Raw genomic sequence first — 17,288 nt, forward strand, 5'->3', positions numbered from 1 at the left:
ATACATGTTTTCACAGACTCACAGTAACTTAGAAATGATAGCATCCTCTCACTCTTCAGCAAAAGAACAGAAGTTTCGCTGTTTCACTTTAAGCCTCCACTTACATTCTGGCCCCCGTTAAATAAGCATCTGTTTCTGGAAACCTTCTGATGGTTTCTCCCTAGCAGGAAAAGCCTTGCTAAAACACAACACACGTGACACTGTGGCCTAGCTTAGGAAGCAATCAAATCTGTAGCTGATCATGACAGCAATAGCACTACCAAAAGGCTCATCAGAAATACACACAGCTTTAGTTTCCTTTTGTTCTAAAGGATGTTCCTCCCCCCCACCTTTATATTCCCCAATTAATGCAGTGGTTTTCTCTGGTTTGAAAGATCTGCCCTTTTGTTTCTTTTAAAGCAGAATCCTAAACGGTTCCCTGAGGAGAAACCTTTGTTTCTACGATTTCAGAGAGTCGTAGCTAGATATTCAAAATATATTTTCATAATAAATAACATTTGAATAATAAACTTAAATACGATTTGCCCTATAAATAAACTTAAGAATGGGAAAAGAAGAATTAGAACTAGAGAACAGAAGAACACAGCCTGCTGTAAACTATATGTTTCTTTCCCCATGAAGGACCGTTTTGATGCATAAGCCTGTGACTGCACATCTGGCAAAGAACAAGTAATATCCACTAACACTACAAGAATTTCAGCTGCAATCTTATTTATACATTCAAGATCACTTGGAGAAGTGATTTTCATACTACGGAAGAACTCTTTGCATCTTACATGTCTAAAGGATCGAGATGACACTGACCTCCGATTTCACATCGTCCAAGGCTGTTTCAGACTCTTCTGCTTCTTTAGATAGATGTTCTATTTGGAGTTTCATTTGTTCGCTGTTCTCCGACGCAGCTACGTATTTTAGTTCTAGTTCTTCATGCAGCTGTTTAAGTGCTACATATTCCTGATCGCAGTTCTCATACTTAAGCTGTGCATCTGCTAGGTCTTCTTTCAGTTTTCCAATTTCTTCAGTCATACACTTCAGTTTAACTTCATTATCAGCTGCCTCAGAGAGCAGCTTTTCTCTTTCCAGTTCTAGTAAGCGTAGCTCCTCACATTTTTCGAGAGTCTACAAAAGAAAACATCAACAGCGTTTCTAAGTCAGTATTTATCACAACTATATAATGAGAAAACCAAAACGTGTCCATATGCAGGCTTTGGAAACAAACATAGGCAAAACACAGAGCACAGTATGGTGCTAGACTTCAGACTCTCCCCCAACAAAATAAAACCCAAACAAATCTTTGAACAACAGGGATGATGGTAAGCCCCATTGGGTTCAAAAAGACAAACTAATTATTTTTTTTTAGATATTTAAAACTTTTTTTTTTTTAATATATCTGAGCTAGGAATGGATTAATACTCCTAGCTATAGCAAGGCAAATAAGCAAGCTTTGTACTAGAAATTTACATTAGTTATTAGAAATTTACATTAATTAGTTATAGCAGACTTTATGACTCAGCATGTGATCTTTGATATTTTTCTTGAATGCAAATATCAGATACCTGAGGGAAAGCACCTTAATGGCTTTTTTTTTTTTTTTTGAAGAATTTCATGTTATTTGATTCAAGACTACTTTTGTCTTTAAGAGGCCTATTAGATTCTCATGTGTGATATTCTAATGTGTAACTCAGGAAGCACAATATAAAGAACACGTAAGGAAGCCCAGCTCCAGAATTTTTTTTGTTTAGCTCTCTCTGCTGCATCTCAACACTATTTGGTAGAGACTGAAATTCTGGTAGCTCATTTACTTGTTTTTGTAGGAGTGCATTCTCTTCCAATGCTTTTTCTAGCTCCGCTTTTATATCAGATGCCTTTTTTTCCAGCTCCACAACAGAAAGCAAATCTAGAAAAATGAACAATTTTTGGTTAGAAAGTGTGAGGGTAGAAAAGCAGGTTTTAAACTAAGCAGAAGAGGCATAATGCACCCTGAACGTCATAGACATTAAAGTCTAGAAAACATTAGAGCCAAAATCTTCCCTACCACCCACCTCAGTGGGGAAAGGGAGAAGGGGCAAGGGATGGGAAGAGAGCACCAACTCAAACCGAACAGTACCTTTTGGAACTTTACCCTCCATCAGCGAAGTTAACCTTGTGTTTTCTTGAAATACAGACTGCAATTCTTTCTGCAAGTCAGCTTCCATCTTTTTGTAGCTGGCTTTTCCCGCTTCTATTTGACTTTGATAGAGTTGCACATCCTTTTGCATTTGCTTGTAATTACTTGAGAGTTCATTCTTCAGGAAGACAAAACAACGTGCAGTTCACACACAAAATCCAAGCCTACTTGCTTAACAGTTAAACACTGCATCCCATCACATTTCCTGTTGTTGCCCTGAACAACTTGGATCATGATCAATACAACAGAAGTCGCAGTTAAAGAACTTAATTCCTGTTAGAGTGCTAACCAAAACGTGCCTTACATTAGAGGCTGAACCATAACCGCTTTCCCCATTTCATTTTTACTCCGTCAAAGCTCAAAGCACGGTCCACCCCACTTTCCTGCATTCATCTCACTGGTTTATTCCCTGGGAAAAATCAGACTTGGAGTCTTCTCTCCCAGGAACTCCCCAAACACTATTGCTTTATTCTCTCCATACTGATAGACTGCACACTTACTCCTGCACAACAAGCCTCTAGTATCTTTTCATCTTTCTCCTAGGACCTCTTTTCCACGAGTTCCAGAGTGAAAACATCACTTGGAGCACGAGTCACTAGCCAAATCTTGTATTTACTGATTGTAAGACAACAGTACCTCAACCGTATTTGGTACAGAAACAAAAGTGGTTTAACAAATACTTGCCATTTTCTCCTTCAGCTCCAAATTTTCAGTTCTGAGAAAAGACGACTCTTTTTTGGCATCCAAGGCTATAGCTTCACTATCTAAGAGGGATTTGGTCAACTGTTGAACTTCCTCAAGCAGTTGACCGAAATCTCTCTGAAAGAGAGGAAAAATAATAAAAAAGCTAAAACAGGCCATAACAAAGCAAACTTGATCATCAGAATACAGTTAAAGTACAGAAGAGACTTTGTGAACATGGTTCATTATCTGAGCTCTGTCCTTCTGCTGTTCCTTTTAGATGGAGTGAAGTGCAACCTTTCCCATAGCTTTACTTCACCAGAGCATTGCTGTATAAAATAAGCTTCTTGCAGGAGAACTGTTGATGTAGCCAGTGTTTTAAGCTTCAAAAAATAGCTAATTCGCTTGCAAGCAGATTTCAACTAAACTAAAGCTATAATTATATTTAACCCATACCCAACAAAGTATCATCCAACATAGCCTCGCAACCCCAGAAGAAAACTCACATTTACAGCTGAAACAGACGCGTCCTTTTTTTCCACTCCTGCTTTCTGCAATTCTTCCACACGATTCTGTAACGTCTTTATTTTGTTCTCTTTCTCTTTCAGCTGTTCCAATTTGGAGCTTATTTCTGCCTAAAAGGTACAGGAGAAAAGGGAAAAAAAAAAAAAAAAGGGAAAACCTAGTTCCATTTTTTTTTTTCTTCAGGTAGAAATCTAACAGAAAACTTAGTAACGCTTATTATGTAAGGTTGAGTTTATAAATATCCCCTTTACAGCTGGTAAGACTAACCAGAGCCCTGTAAGTCTAGACTGTCCATAGTAGGTAAGAGTATAACCAACACAAACCAAACAACGTTCCAATGTCTTACTGCATGCAAGCTTGAGACAGACTCACCTCAAGTTCTACATTGTGCGCTTCCACATTTGAAACTACATTCTTTAGGCTGGTAACTTCATGCATTAGTTCTGTCTGTGGAGCAAATTGAAGCAAAATTGCAGAGGAGGTTAGAAAGCAACCACAACCAATGCTATCAGCTGCCATCGCCATGAAAATAAGCAAGGTCTACCTTATGTTTTCTTTCCTGTTAGTCAGCAAACCATATCTATGTATTTAAACAGGTACAAAGCAAGCTGCTGCACCCTTTCAAACTGATAGATAAGATGCAAAGCTCCATTTCGGCTTCCCAGCAAACTGAAACAATTCAAGTCCAACTTAATTTTAAACAGCTCAAGAAGTGAAAGCAATGTGATCAAAGCCATTTCATGCACAAATCTGTAAGGTACGAAACTTCAGATTGGTCACGTTAAGCAGCTTTTTACAACACAGTGCAGCTATCTAATGCAATCTATTCAGTGACAAGAATTAGGAAGTGTCAGAGCTGAGGTGAAGTAAGCAAGCCAGAAACACGTTCAAGTTGCATCCTCTGAAAGGAGGCACAAGTAGAAGACTACAGAGAAAAGCTACAAGCATAGGGAGGAGGAAACCTAACCTGTAATTTTCAGGTCAGAGGAGAGCTGTAGAAATAGCACCAAACTACCTGTTAAAAGTCACTTCCTGTCATTATTCACAGTAGAGTTTACCTCTGTGTGTCTGCCGGCTGAAATTGATGATTTCAGCCAAATCTGCTCAGCAAAGGAGGTGACCTGTCACTTGTGCTGTAATTACTTTGCTACACAGGTGTCAAATGCTTACATTTTAGGGACTATCTTCAGATACGGATCTGAAGGTATGATTTATTCAAAAAGCAGTTCTTGCAACTTAAGGTACTTTAGACTATTTGTCATTAGACACACAGGGACAATTTTTCAGGGACAATTCTAACAGGATTTGTTCAATGTTGGCTTCAGAATATACCTATACATTTTTGTGGGGAACACAAATAACAGGTGAGGCTGTTAAATTGTAACCTGAAACAGGGCGAAAGGATGCAACTTCAGTTCAACCTTAGCATCATGGTAAGAGGATATGAAACAGCCTAGGGCGTGCAACCAGTCTGCAGCCAACACAGCAAAGAATCAGCTCCTTCTGGAAAAGGTATTAGGTAAGATGTTGCAGGAAGAACGGCCGAAGACATGACAGACACCAGTAGGGTCAGATCATGCTCCATTTTATTACCCGAATAGCCTGACTTTTCTAGGGAACTTAAACGGGAGGAGAGTGTCTCACACAAGATTATTGGTCAAAAGCACTCAGACAAACAGCTACAAGAAAACAACCCCACCTGCAAGAAAACAACCCCCTTGTGATTAGCAGTCACGTAGACCTTGTCCTTGAAGCCAGCTACTGGCAACAATATTTGTCTGAATTCCTCAATTGGGCAGTGTGGGAACACTGTCATGGGGACTTGGTTTGCTCAGCTGCAGCAAGCCGTGGGATCTTTGCTGTTCCAAAAATCCCTCAACAGTAAGAAATGGAACAAAGTACACCCATGTCTCAATACCTCAAATGTCTCTTCTCCTTCTGTAACTTATTTGACAGACTAGCCCTTGGGCAACTAGAACGTAATGCCTAAATAGATGTATGTATTACTTGTAACAGAATTAGAGCATAGAAAGAAAACAGACATTTGGACAAAAAAAGATATGTCCACAAAAAGCACGAGGAGGTGAAAGGAACTGGAAGTCTGCATGTCCTATCTCATATTATCCACTAGACAGAATGTTCTGACTTTGTGGCACAAAACAGCTTTTATTTTTTCCTTTTACAGACATCATCATTCACGCTATGACCGAGTTAAACAATGTTTAAGGTTAATGCTGACATAGCTCTGATCTTTGTAACTCACTGAACTGTCCTGTACAAGAAACGAGTATGCTTATTAAGCCATACTTCACTAACTTCAAAATACTCCATAGCCTATTTAGTAACAGCGCGTTTATTACACATTGGAAAGGGAGAACCTCTTGCAGAAATCTAGACCATTCATGTATTACATATACATGCGCACAAAAAATATAGTGTGGATACACACAAATATATACGTGTGTTTAACTAGACTTCCTCTAGTTAAAATTCAAAAATGAAATATGAATTTAAATAACATTCAAAGTTTAAATACGAGTTTTACACTAAGCGCATTTCAAATCCTGGATTCTTTCATTCTGCTGTTGAGCGCAACTTAGCACCACCTGTGAATAAACATCCAAGTAGATGTATACTGACTTAACTCTTCCAAAAAATTGAGCATACAGAATTCTTATCTATCTGTATTTCAGTGCACCTTACCTCATGCTCTTTTTGTGTTTGCTTTTCCAGAGTTTCAAATTCTTCGATTTCCATCTTTTCCTTCAGTTTCTCCTTCATTTCATTTATTTCTAATTTCAGCTGTTCATTTTCTAATACGAGTTTATCGAAGTTAGCTTGTAGGACATTGACTTCACTTACAGCAAGGTCCTAAAAAAAGACAACAAACTTGAGGAGAGCTTATTGGGATTTTGGTCTTATTTTTAAGACAGTAATGGACAGGCTTACCTTTTCTAGTGTTGAAACTTCACAGCGTTGCGTAGATTCTTCAAAGAATTTCAGAGTCTAGAAAGAGAATCACTTCTAGTTAACTGATGTACAAGCCGAAGCAAATTTATTATATTCCTTGTTGCTTGTCTTTTCACTGCTAGTCCTGTTTAAATACCAAAGCTCACTAGCCCATTCTCCACAAAAACATCCCACAACTTCAAACAGATCGTCGATGCCCTAAAGAAGGGTAAGGCTGACCTTACTGAGAAGCATGGAATGTGTAGACACCATGTAAGGCCAACTGAAGAGATTATGAAGTTACCCAGTTCATGTTAGGTCCAGGAGTCCACTCTGTATCCGAAATTTGATCGGGAAGAGTTAAACATTGGTTGTCATTTTCAGAACTCTCAGAAAACGTAGCTGAAAAGGAAGATGAGTTAGAAATAGAGTGAGAGTACATTTTAAACTAGACATCAAGAGTTCTGTCAAAGATTTCATCGCATCAGAAATAATCATTCAATGGCAGTGATGTAGCACAGTGAGTAACATTTCTGAATCTATACATTTAGATTTATAAGCAAGGGATTATTCCTCATTTTCAGGTCTTCATTTCAAAGCTGCCTTGCAGAATTTTCTTGTTCTCCTTCCGCCCCACAAAGATACTTACAACCCTCTCCATCTGGTAGGAAAGACAGGGACGCTTTCATTTTTTTTGTTTCAGTCAATTCCGTTTTTTCAAAGTCTTCAAAATAATTCACATTCTTCTGGTTTATTTTACCAGGAGCCCATGTAACTCTTCTTCTTTTCTTGGCCTTAAAAAAAAAAATATTCATTTTAAAATTTTATTTATAGAAAATGGTGATCTAAGCACTACGTAGAGAGTAGATGTTGTATAAGTTACTGCTACAACAGTCCTGCAGGCTAACCTACAGTATCTTCTGCTTTGCAGTTTCTTCAAAACTGAACTACAGCACGATTATTTGTAAGCAAAAGTCTTGTTCAAAATTGAATGAACGCTTACTCACAAGTTATTTAAGACGTTATTCCTTAAAAGTGTGAAAATTGAGCACAAACACTTAAAATTGGTTGGGGCATACTGAAAGTGAAGTCTCAGGACTGCATAACTCAAACTTATTCTTCATTTTCACAACGACTCTATGTAAGATTTAACAAACAAGATCTGTAACAGCTGCTCTTACTTTAATATCCTGTTTTGCTGAAAACGAGGCAGAAGTCACCAGCATCTCAGTTAAGTTTCGTATCCTATCCTCCTGCACTTTCTGAAGAGAATTTTTTTCTTCCAGCAACTGGGCCAGTTGATCTTTTTCCACCGCGTGAAGTTGAGTCTTCAGAGACACCTTCCATAAAAAGATCAATCATATTGACATAAAGAGTATAAACTACTGGTACAAGAGATAAGGTATTATTAGTAATTAAAGATGACACCACGTACATATATTCTTCTAAGCCTGGAAGAGCTGTCTCTAGTCTTTAAGAAAGCAACTGACAATTTAGTCCACAATTTACCCATAGACTTAGTATCTGAAGTCTGTATGTGCAAGTATTTAGAAAAGCAAAACAATATAGCTACAGACTTCTCTAGGAATTTAAAACATAGAGACAGAGAAAGCATGCTTTCAAATATAACAGTTTAAGCTCACCTTTCTACAGAGCCTGAAGCTCTTTCATAGCTATGATTTAATTGTCACATAACAATATGCTTCTCTAATGCAAGCAATGTCTCAAAATTTGGGGTACTGATCATTTATTCTGTTGTAAAGCAACTGCATTGCAGTAACTAGTTATTTGACAGCTTAGTTATCTTGGGATAATTAAGTATTTAGAGATGAATACACGCAATTTCCTAATAACCTCTTCTGGACTCAACAGAAGTACTTTCCTGACTACGTAATGTTATAACAGAACAAGCATACCACTAGGTGGAAATCTATACTTCAAATTCATTTTTTTAAGCCGAATTTTTCCTTAATCTTTTTCTATAACTCTTCTTGCCCCCCCCCCAAAATATTGCTTTGATTTAAATCAAAAGATGCATCATGTCTAAGTTACGATTTTCCCACGCTTTACACATTATGATGCATTCTCTTACAACACCTGCAGGATTCTCATCAACACTGTATTGGCTATTTTGTTTGTTGTTTGTTTGTTTTGAGCAAGATGAATGAGACTACACTGTATGGTGGGAAGTCTCAAGTCATCCACTTTTAAAACATATCTTCAACATATACACGACAGACTTTGCCACTGATCTTACACAGCTGCAGCTTAGGCTGAACATCAGTTAGGAAGGAGGAAATAATCCATTTGGAACCTTAAATTATAATACAGGAGGTTACTGAGCGTCAGTTAATTATTGCTTTCATTTGTAGCACTATTGAAGTGTACTATGAGGCACGATAAGTTTCTTAAACTCTCTCACCTACAAAAACATTCGTCAGTTGGCCTCATTTAGCGTTAGCTTTCACCCAGATACACTGGTCATTATCAATTGCTTTACCTTTCGCTTTGTTTTCAATTTGTATTCTCTGAATATAAGCAACAATTACCAGCTTAAAGGGTTTCCCCACCCCTCCAGATTTAACTGGTCTTGGTTTAAAACAGTTTCCAAAGAGCTACCACTGTAAATATACAAAAGTACGCACACGTACATATATACACACACACACTATATATGCACACAGGCACATATAAACTATAAATTTTACTGTATTTATTACATACTTCCTCCAGCTGCTTTTTCAAATCCAGAATTTCTTTGCGATATCTCTTCAGGAGGGCATCATCATTAAGAACTTCATTGACTTTTGGAGTATTCTTCATTCCTTTGGCTGTATTGGCAAACTGGAAGAGCAACCATCATCTCTCACCAACAACGGTTAAAGAACAAATGCATCAAGAGACGTATTTTCTCTCTTATTTCCCAACAGAGAGAAGGGAACAGTTGAATGACAGAAAAGAGTGCTTAAGCAAAACCACACCTAATTAGTTTTCAATATAAAGACCTAGAGAGCACCAAAAGGAAGACAATCCTGCCTAAAGTTCATCACTAGTTCATTTACCCTCTCTTCTTGTAGAAGCTGTCTAAAACGTTGTCAGACTGCCAAAAAGCTCTAGCTAGCCAAACTAGTACAACAATGGGACCGAGAGAACACGCAGAGTACAAAATAGACACATTTCATGTCCCAAGTGCAGAGGACCTTTAGAAGGTTCCAGTGACTAAAGACCCCTGCCCGTCACATTTTTCCCCCCACCCCAAGCCATCAATATTGAAGTCTAGAGGCAGAATGATGCTTGACAACAGGCAAGAAGGTTTACCTGAAGAGTACTGAGTGTTTCATCAAAAGAAACAGGAGTGATCGTACAAATAATAACCGTCTTAGCATTTCCTCCAAGAGAGTTCTGTAGAATTCGAGTCAGCTTGCTGTCTCTGTAATTTATGAAACTGAGGGGAAAGTAAGAAAACAGATTTAAAAAGTCATTTTTCTATGAAAAAACACTATTGTCTTAAGGTGACAGAACATTTAGGAGAGCTATATAGAATACTATTTGATGTCTAAAGAGATTTAACTACTTAATTTATCAGTGACTTGTCCAAAAAGAGGTATGTCAACACAAGCACTTACCCAGAAGGGTCGTCACAAAGCTTTTTGATAACTTGGCCCAGAATGAACAAACTCCGATTTATATTGCAGCCTTCTTTCAGTCGGACACCTAGGTATTACACACTATTTTATTTCTTGAAGATGTATCTAAATGTTGTTTTATTCAACATGTCAAGGTGTTGTGTTATGTTATGCTCAGAGGGGTTCTCCAGAGTTAAATCTCCAGTACCAAAATGCACTGTGACAACGCAGCACCCCGTATCAAGTCTTTTAGAATAACCCAAATGAATCAAAGTCTATCACAAATTAGCATTAATTTAAAAAAAAAAAAAAAAAAACACAATAGAATCTAAGTGTACCAAACCAATCTTAGATTCAACTTGCAGGGTACTCACACCTTTTAAGAGAGGATATTAACGTGTTATTCTCAGATTATGATTTATTTTCTTTAATAAAGGCATTTTTGTTCTTCATGCTGTCTTTTTAACTAAGCCTGATTGTTAACACAGTGAGCTATCTACTTACTCTTCAGCTTTATATATTTATTAATAGTCCGTATGAGCTTCTAATGATTCCTTTACTACAGATTATTCATCTTCATTATATTAGTACAGCCTACAACTTTTGCTGGACCTGCCGTCCCAGAAAAGCCATGTAACTACACAATTGTCTGCACTTTACAACTTTTGTTATTTTCCTGAGCAGATCCTCACCTGCCAAGTGGAAGATACATTACTTAGAAATAACAACATCACATGGATAGGAGCTTCCTTTCCATCACAGCCTCTCATTAAACCTTAGAGAACAGAAATTGTCATAAGGAGCACTTCATTCAACACTCACCTTCAGATCCTGTTTGACTAGCTCTCTCACTGCCTGCCAGATCTACCAAGTTCTGCAACATTAAACGTTTCACGGATTAGTGCTGGGGGTAATTTAATTTTAGATCCTCTTAATTCTATGAAATTCTTAGCACAGATTTAAAATATAGCTATGCTTTGGGAAGAAATAGGAAAAAAACAAACAATTGCTCTCTCATTACTGGAAGAGATACGCAACTCCACAACATTTCAAAAAAATATTTTCAAAGTGCCTAAGGAGATCAAATAAGGTCATAGGAACTCTATTAATAGAATAGAATTCCTATATAGAATTTTTCTTCATAGAAACTCTATTAGTAGAAGCTTTAACGTTTGCTACTTCAGAATTATTTCACTGGGTTTGTCAGTGATCAGGAACACTCAGAGGGTAAGCTATGTTTGACAAATATGTGGACACACGCTGACAATAGTCCCTTACGCTCCTGGGGAGGACATCACACTCCTCAGTCCAGCATGTATTGTCTAGGAACTCTAACCACACCAACATTCCCTCTGCTGGGAGGATATCCTCCAGATAACGCCCCAGTAGTCTCCGTCTATACAGATGATCAGAAGCATGATTTATGTCCAAGAAGCATCTGATAGAAATTAACAACAAAACATGCTTGCAATGTCGTTCTAAAATAACATTTTTCTCACAGGCAAGCTGGAACAGTAAACTCCCTGCTTAAATGCCTACTTAACAACTTCTTAGAGTACTTCTTACCAAGTGCGACACCATCACTGCTCCATCACAGTTTGCATTTGCAAGGTCACTTCGTTCTCGGCTTTCAATTATCTAGCAGAAGCAGGCACAATAAGCTTTTGTCACTTCAAATATTTAACAAAAAACAAAACAACCTTCTCATAGGAAAAGGCTTTTACCATTCTGAAGATGGTGTGAGAACGGCTGCTGTGTTCATTCATTTTTGTTTCCCCATAATGGCGATTTTCTGTCAAAAAAGAGTATTAGAAATACTTCTACACGTGTATTTCAGAAACAGAAATACAACCCAATAAACTGGAGATAAAAGACAAGGACAGCCTTTAAGCTCGCAAGCAGCAATTTCTGAATATTATCTCAAAGACACTCGCGATTCTAGATGTATACAATTCAATACTTTCCTAAAACATCAGCTGACATGGGTTAAACAACTTACTTTCTCCTTTCCTGATCCATTCCATAACTTCTTGTGGGGAAACAACCACCTCTTCAATCAGGTCTTCTACAAATGTATTTCTCTTAAACAAACAAACAAACAAACAAACAAAAAAAGGTAAAAACCAGTAATAAATAACTTACTGAAATTTATACTTCACTTGAATACATTAAGGTAACATTACCAAGAATTATGACTGTACTTTTAAAGGGAAGTGAGATTAGTTGAATGTATTTTTGCATTAGTTTGCCTCTTGAAAAAGAGAGGAAAATTTAGACCTATAACAGTATAACCTATATTTACATATATTTATATGTAATATATTTACATATATTTATATATAATATAACCTATATTTACATATATATTTATAACCTATATAACAGTATAACCTATATTTAGACCTATAACAGTACTATAACCTGAAGAGACAAAAACCAGAGCTCCAGCAACCATCCTAAAAATTACATTGGTAAGGGAGATTCCCTCAGAACAGGTCCAGAAAGATATATCTGGAAGTGTTTTAAGGCCATAATCATGGAGCTTATACGTCTCCGCTCTTCCCAGATTCTAAAAGCATTGATCCAAATAATTAAAAAACAAAAACAGTTTGTCACAAAGCTTGATATCAAGAACATAACGATAGCATTATTTTATTTTTCCCTACAGATTATTTTACTGGATAGTACCACTCTGATAACTTTTCTGCAATTACAGTAGAAGAAAATTCTATCCACTTTGTGGATGACATGCAGAGCTGCTTTAATAGCATCTATCTATCTTCTGAAGACTTCTAACGCACTGAGCTAGGGAATCAATATCATGTTTGTAGTTCCACTAGCTAGAAAAATCCCAAGTATTCACTGTTTTTGTTAAATAAAATACACTCTCTTGGAAAACGTCAAGAATGAAGTCTACATTTTATAAACACTTATAAAGATAAGTCAGCAACAGCAAGCCCAGCTTCACTCTTGCTGTTCTATTACATAAAGTGCCTTTCTGCTGTCTTTGAATATAACAATTACAGTTTGATGAGGAAATGTTTTCACCTAGATGCGTCAAAGATTTTTTTCCCCTCAAGCAGATGAAATTGTTATGTCTTCTTACATTAACATAATATCCACTCACATTAACATCCTCACGAATTCCTAGAGGCTTCTTTTTCCTGATATCACAAAGCAAATCCGTAATGGTTTCATTGTAGATTTCCATGTAGGAAACTCTTAACAAGAATTCTCTGTCTGGAATCTAATGATCGCAAGAGGAAATGAAAACAATATTAAGCAAATTAGATCAGACTAAACAACGAACACCTTTTAATTACAGTACTCTGAACTCAAAGCTATATGCTTGGATACCATTCCACAGACTTCTTTGCCCTTTGCATGTGAGATTCTAAAAATACAGATGCATTTCCTTCTGTTCCATCTCCTTCCAGCTGCATTAATGCTGTGTCACGTTTATTAAGTCATAAAAGCAAATTAATTGGTCTACAGAAGTGTGACAATAGGTCAATTCAACTCCCCTTTCCATATTTAATTCTTTTTTCTATTCTTGGCGTAGCTTGACTTCTCTCTCGGACCTACTTTGCTAGGAAAGGCCACACACTAGGCTACAGCACCACAGAAAATTTAGTTACTTTTTTTTTTTTTAATTACTTGGCTTTAAATGCTTTTGTAGACCCTAAGGTATTCTGCACCTCAAAGGAACAGAGAACATTTCACATAACCAATATTGGTAACCCGAAATACTCAAGGCAGAAGCAAATACTCTGCAAATAACGTTTCAGTTTGTACTTTCTCCTTGATGTCATTAATATTGTTAGTATTTCGTAGCTAAGTTTTAAAATAGAAAAACAAAGAAGAAAGCTGCACATCCCCTTGCCTAAGCTTGTGATTCAAGTGTCACGTATTGGCAAGCTTAAAAGCAACTGTTTTGTTACTGATTTGATTCCAACTATTTCACTTTTTTTTACTTTTCAAAACCAATGGCATCTCTGCAAGCTTAGCAAAGTGAGTGCAACATATCCTCCAATATAAACTGTTTGTTTTCTTCACAAACTCCTTAATGCTAAAAGTAGTTTTCCTTTAACATTCCAAAATATCGCTAGTCCTTTCAGTCACCTCAATTTCATGGAGTTACTCACCTCACAGATAAGTTTGAAGACGTGTTGGACTGCCTTAGGAATAACGCCTACAGACTCTTTGTTCCCCATCATGGTGTACGTCTTCCCTGAGGAGGTCTGTCCATAAGCAAAGATTGTGCCTAGGAAGATGATTAAGTCTTACTGACTATTTCCAAACTGCATTACAAATAGGATTAAAACACAATTGTAAAACCTACCGTTGTATCCTTGCACGGCTGATTGTATAATTGGAACAGCTACACCTTCGTATAATTGCTGTGTGTTGTCACTTGAGTGAAAGACACGATCTTAAAAAATAAAAAGAAAAAAGAAAAGAAAGCACGTAAGAACATAGCACTGCAAATCAAAAACAAGCTGTCATCTTATTCAGCAATGCTGGCTTCAATTATTGTATCATGGACAGAGTCTTCATAGGATAATTTAAACATAAAACACAGTTGTGTCACTACTGTGCCAGACTTCAGGAACAAAAGATTAAACTCAACACCAAAAGCGACGATGCAAAGACAACAGAGCCTCAAAGGAACTAAGAATGTCAGATGCAGTCGTCCCATTCAACCCTAAAAACGGTTAAGGCCAATCTATATATCAGGACTGTAAACCTGGCAAGACTTGGAAAAATTGTGTCTGGAGGCAGCACGGTGGATCAGCAGGAAGATGCTTCAAGCAAGAGGATCTCACGTGCACGTCTCCCCAATGCTCTGGGCTCAGCACAGCCACTTGTCCCTGAGATGGGAGCGCTACAGAGGGCATCTTCCACCTCACTTCCATACCAACAGAGCTCCAACAACACTCTGCAGTGCAGACCAGCACAGCAAAAGGCCCTGAGAGCAGGACGCTGATTCCCAAAGGAGAATTCCTGGCCAGCACTGCCACACAAACACCGCAGACACAAGCCCTGAGGCATTACGAGGCCGGGAGAAGCACCACGAGAGAGCTGCGATGCTGCCAACGCCACGGCAAGCAGTGTCAGCGCGCACTCCGGCCGTGCATCCCGCAGGCCCGCGTCAGCCCCAGCTGCTCCTTCCCACACACTCACCGTAGCTGAAGGCTCGGGCACCGCTCACTTCTGAGACCGTGTTCCCCTCGCTCCTCCAGTGAGGCGCCGCCTCGTCCCCCAGAGCGCTCTCCCTACGAGACAAAGCACCCCGCTAAGCTCACCAGCTCCACCCGCACCCCCACGCCGCCCAGCCCCTCGCCCTCGCCCTCACCTGGCGAGGAGCGGCCGCAGCCGCACGCAGACGGTAACGGCCCCTTCGTCAGCCATCCCCGCGGCGCCTCAGCAGCCCCAGGAGCTCTCCCCGACCGCCGCCGCAGTTTGAACTGGGCCCGAGGCCGCTGCTGATTGGCCCGCGCCGCTCGCTGACGGGGAAGGATGGCGCCCGTGGGGGCGGGGACGCGGAAGGCGGCTGAGGGGAGGCAGGGGGCGCGGAATGGCCGCCCGCCAGGCGCGAGCCCGCTCGTTGAGGCGTTAACGCGGTGTAAATAGGTTCTGAAGTGCCTATTACAGAAGCGTTTGAGGAATCGGAGCCTTTCCGATCTTGTTATAAATGGGGTCTCAACTCAATCTGAATTTTGTAATATTTATGAAACAAATATTTCTAAAAAGTATAAAAGGAAGTAAACAGCGCTGGGTGTGCGGGGAGTCTACGCTTTACCAACACGCACACACAAACATCAAACATTCTAAATATACAGAACATTGCTTTACATACTAAACCCGAGTATGCCTATACATACGTACAATCAGGAAAGGTAACAAAACAATCCTCTAAGTTCCGTGACTTAGTACACTCGAGTACACCTATACCTATTCACGATCAGAAAAGGTACCAAACAATCCTCCAAGTTCCACGACTCAAGAGTCTCCATTTTCCACTCCTTTTCTTGATTACATACAAATCTCCATTTTCCCATTCCTTTTGAACAATATGTCTCGCTTTAAGTTGTCAAGCAACTCGGTCTTCAGGCCTTTTTTATCCCGCTCTTCCCGGATTGAAGAAAAGCATATCCATCTCCTTTTCAAGGCCAATAGGCCTGGGTCAAAAGGCACATTCAGGTTGTAGTTTTGCAGGGGGCGGAACAGCAAAGGCCTTTGCTGGCTGTACCAGCAGAGGTGCCCACGGCGTAGCAGTTGGACCAGTAAAGGAGCCCGCAGCTCCCTCACTGTCTGGCAAACCACACGTGTCTGACTGTGGTCCTGTGAGAAACACTCCATAGCCAATAACTTAGGCTCAGGCGAGGATCTCAGTGAAGTAGTAATTTATTCACGATTGCAATGGCAGGCGCCCCACAAGCAGGAAAGAGCACATCTTCTAGTTCCAAAACACAGTTTATATACCTTTTGATGACAGGACACTCCCCTGTTTCCCCACTGAGTGGGTAATCCAGGTTCACAATCTATCTGATGCTTCACAAACAAACTGTGCAAATAGAGTGCAAGCTCCCTGTAAGAGGTGTTTAAAGGAACACATCTCTTTCTAGCTGTTGGATTCACTGCACCCAGCTCTGGGGCCACCAGCACGAGAAGGATGTGGAGCTGTTAGTGTAGGTCCAGAGGAGGGCCATGAAAACGATCAGAGGGCTGGAGCAGCTCTCCTGTGAAGACAGGCTGAGAGAGCTGGGGATGTTCAGCCTGGGGAAGAGAAGGCTCCAAGGAAACCTCAAGTTGAAAGTTTTCAGTCCTGAAGTACATCTGGCCTTTGCATAAGTCATTAAACTGAAAATAGCTTCACGTTCAGCTTATATATGATTTTATACGATTTGCTGATAAATCCAGGCACTTTCTGGAAGAACTGTGCTCCTGACAAAGGAGTACTGAACAGCCATTTAAAAGTTTGGGACTGTGTATCCTTGTATCCAACTGCAGTAAATCATATACCGCCTGTGGGTATCTCACGGCAGTTTTACGTGGCCTCATCTGAGGGGCTTATGGAGCCCAAAACATCAGATGGCAATTGAAATGCAGTTCAAGAGGATCAGAAAGATATTTGTAGCTTTTGAGAGTCAACTTTGTGGTGGAAAGGGTTTTTTTTATTTCTACAGACAAATAAAGTTGTAGAAAAGTTGCAATTAAAAGGTTATCCAAGACAAATATCCATTCAAGGAAAAATAGATTTTAGAGACATTACAGGCATAGTACTTTGACATATTTCACAGATTAGATGAATTTTGCCAGGAATTCAGGCAAACAGA

General features: G+C 39.2%; 1 protein-coding gene across 4 annotated transcripts in view; it reads right to left on the minus strand.

Moving 5' to 3' along the window:
- The window catches only part of CENPE (centromere protein E), a 34,381-nt gene extending 17,093 nt beyond the window's left edge, over positions 1-17,288 (minus strand). For 2 of the 4 annotated variants that reach the window (XM_084516638.1, XM_084516637.1), the window contains exons 1-23: positions 15,305-17,287; positions 15,133-15,224; positions 14,291-14,380; positions 14,094-14,212; positions 13,076-13,195; positions 11,948-12,029; positions 11,673-11,740; positions 11,515-11,586; positions 10,771-10,822; positions 9,949-10,036; positions 9,641-9,767; positions 9,047-9,166; positions 7,504-7,662; positions 6,972-7,116; positions 6,627-6,724; positions 6,323-6,379; positions 6,077-6,244; positions 3,746-3,820; positions 3,355-3,483; positions 2,852-2,986; positions 2,108-2,285; positions 1,803-1,897; positions 805-1,119 (exon numbers count right to left, since the gene is read on the minus strand). In XM_084516638.1, the coding sequence (XP_084372764.1) occupies positions 805-1,119; positions 1,803-1,897; positions 2,108-2,285; positions 2,852-2,986; positions 3,355-3,483; positions 3,746-3,820; positions 6,077-6,244; positions 6,323-6,379; positions 6,627-6,724; positions 6,972-7,116; positions 7,504-7,662; positions 9,047-9,166; positions 9,641-9,767; positions 9,949-10,036; positions 10,771-10,822; positions 11,515-11,586; positions 11,673-11,740; positions 11,948-12,029; positions 13,076-13,195; positions 14,094-14,212; positions 14,291-14,380; positions 15,133-15,224; positions 15,305-15,360 (2,640 nt within the window). In that variant the 5' untranslated portion in view covers positions 15,361-17,287. Of the gene's footprint in view, positions 1-804; positions 1,120-1,802; positions 1,898-2,107; positions 2,286-2,851; positions 2,987-3,354; positions 3,484-3,745; positions 3,821-6,076; positions 6,245-6,322; positions 6,380-6,626; positions 6,725-6,971; positions 7,117-7,503; positions 7,663-9,046; positions 9,167-9,640; positions 9,768-9,948; positions 10,037-10,770; positions 10,823-11,514; positions 11,587-11,672; positions 11,741-11,947; positions 12,030-13,075; positions 13,196-14,093; positions 14,213-14,290; positions 14,381-15,132; positions 15,225-15,304 lie in introns of all 4 variants that reach the window. The other 2 variants (XM_084516639.1, XM_084516640.1) reach the window with 2 other exon arrangements.

This window comes from Aythya ferina, assembly GCF_964211825.1.
Source record: "Aythya ferina genome assembly, chromosome: 4".
Lineage (NCBI taxonomy): Eukaryota > Metazoa > Chordata > Aves > Anseriformes > Anatidae > Aythya > Aythya ferina.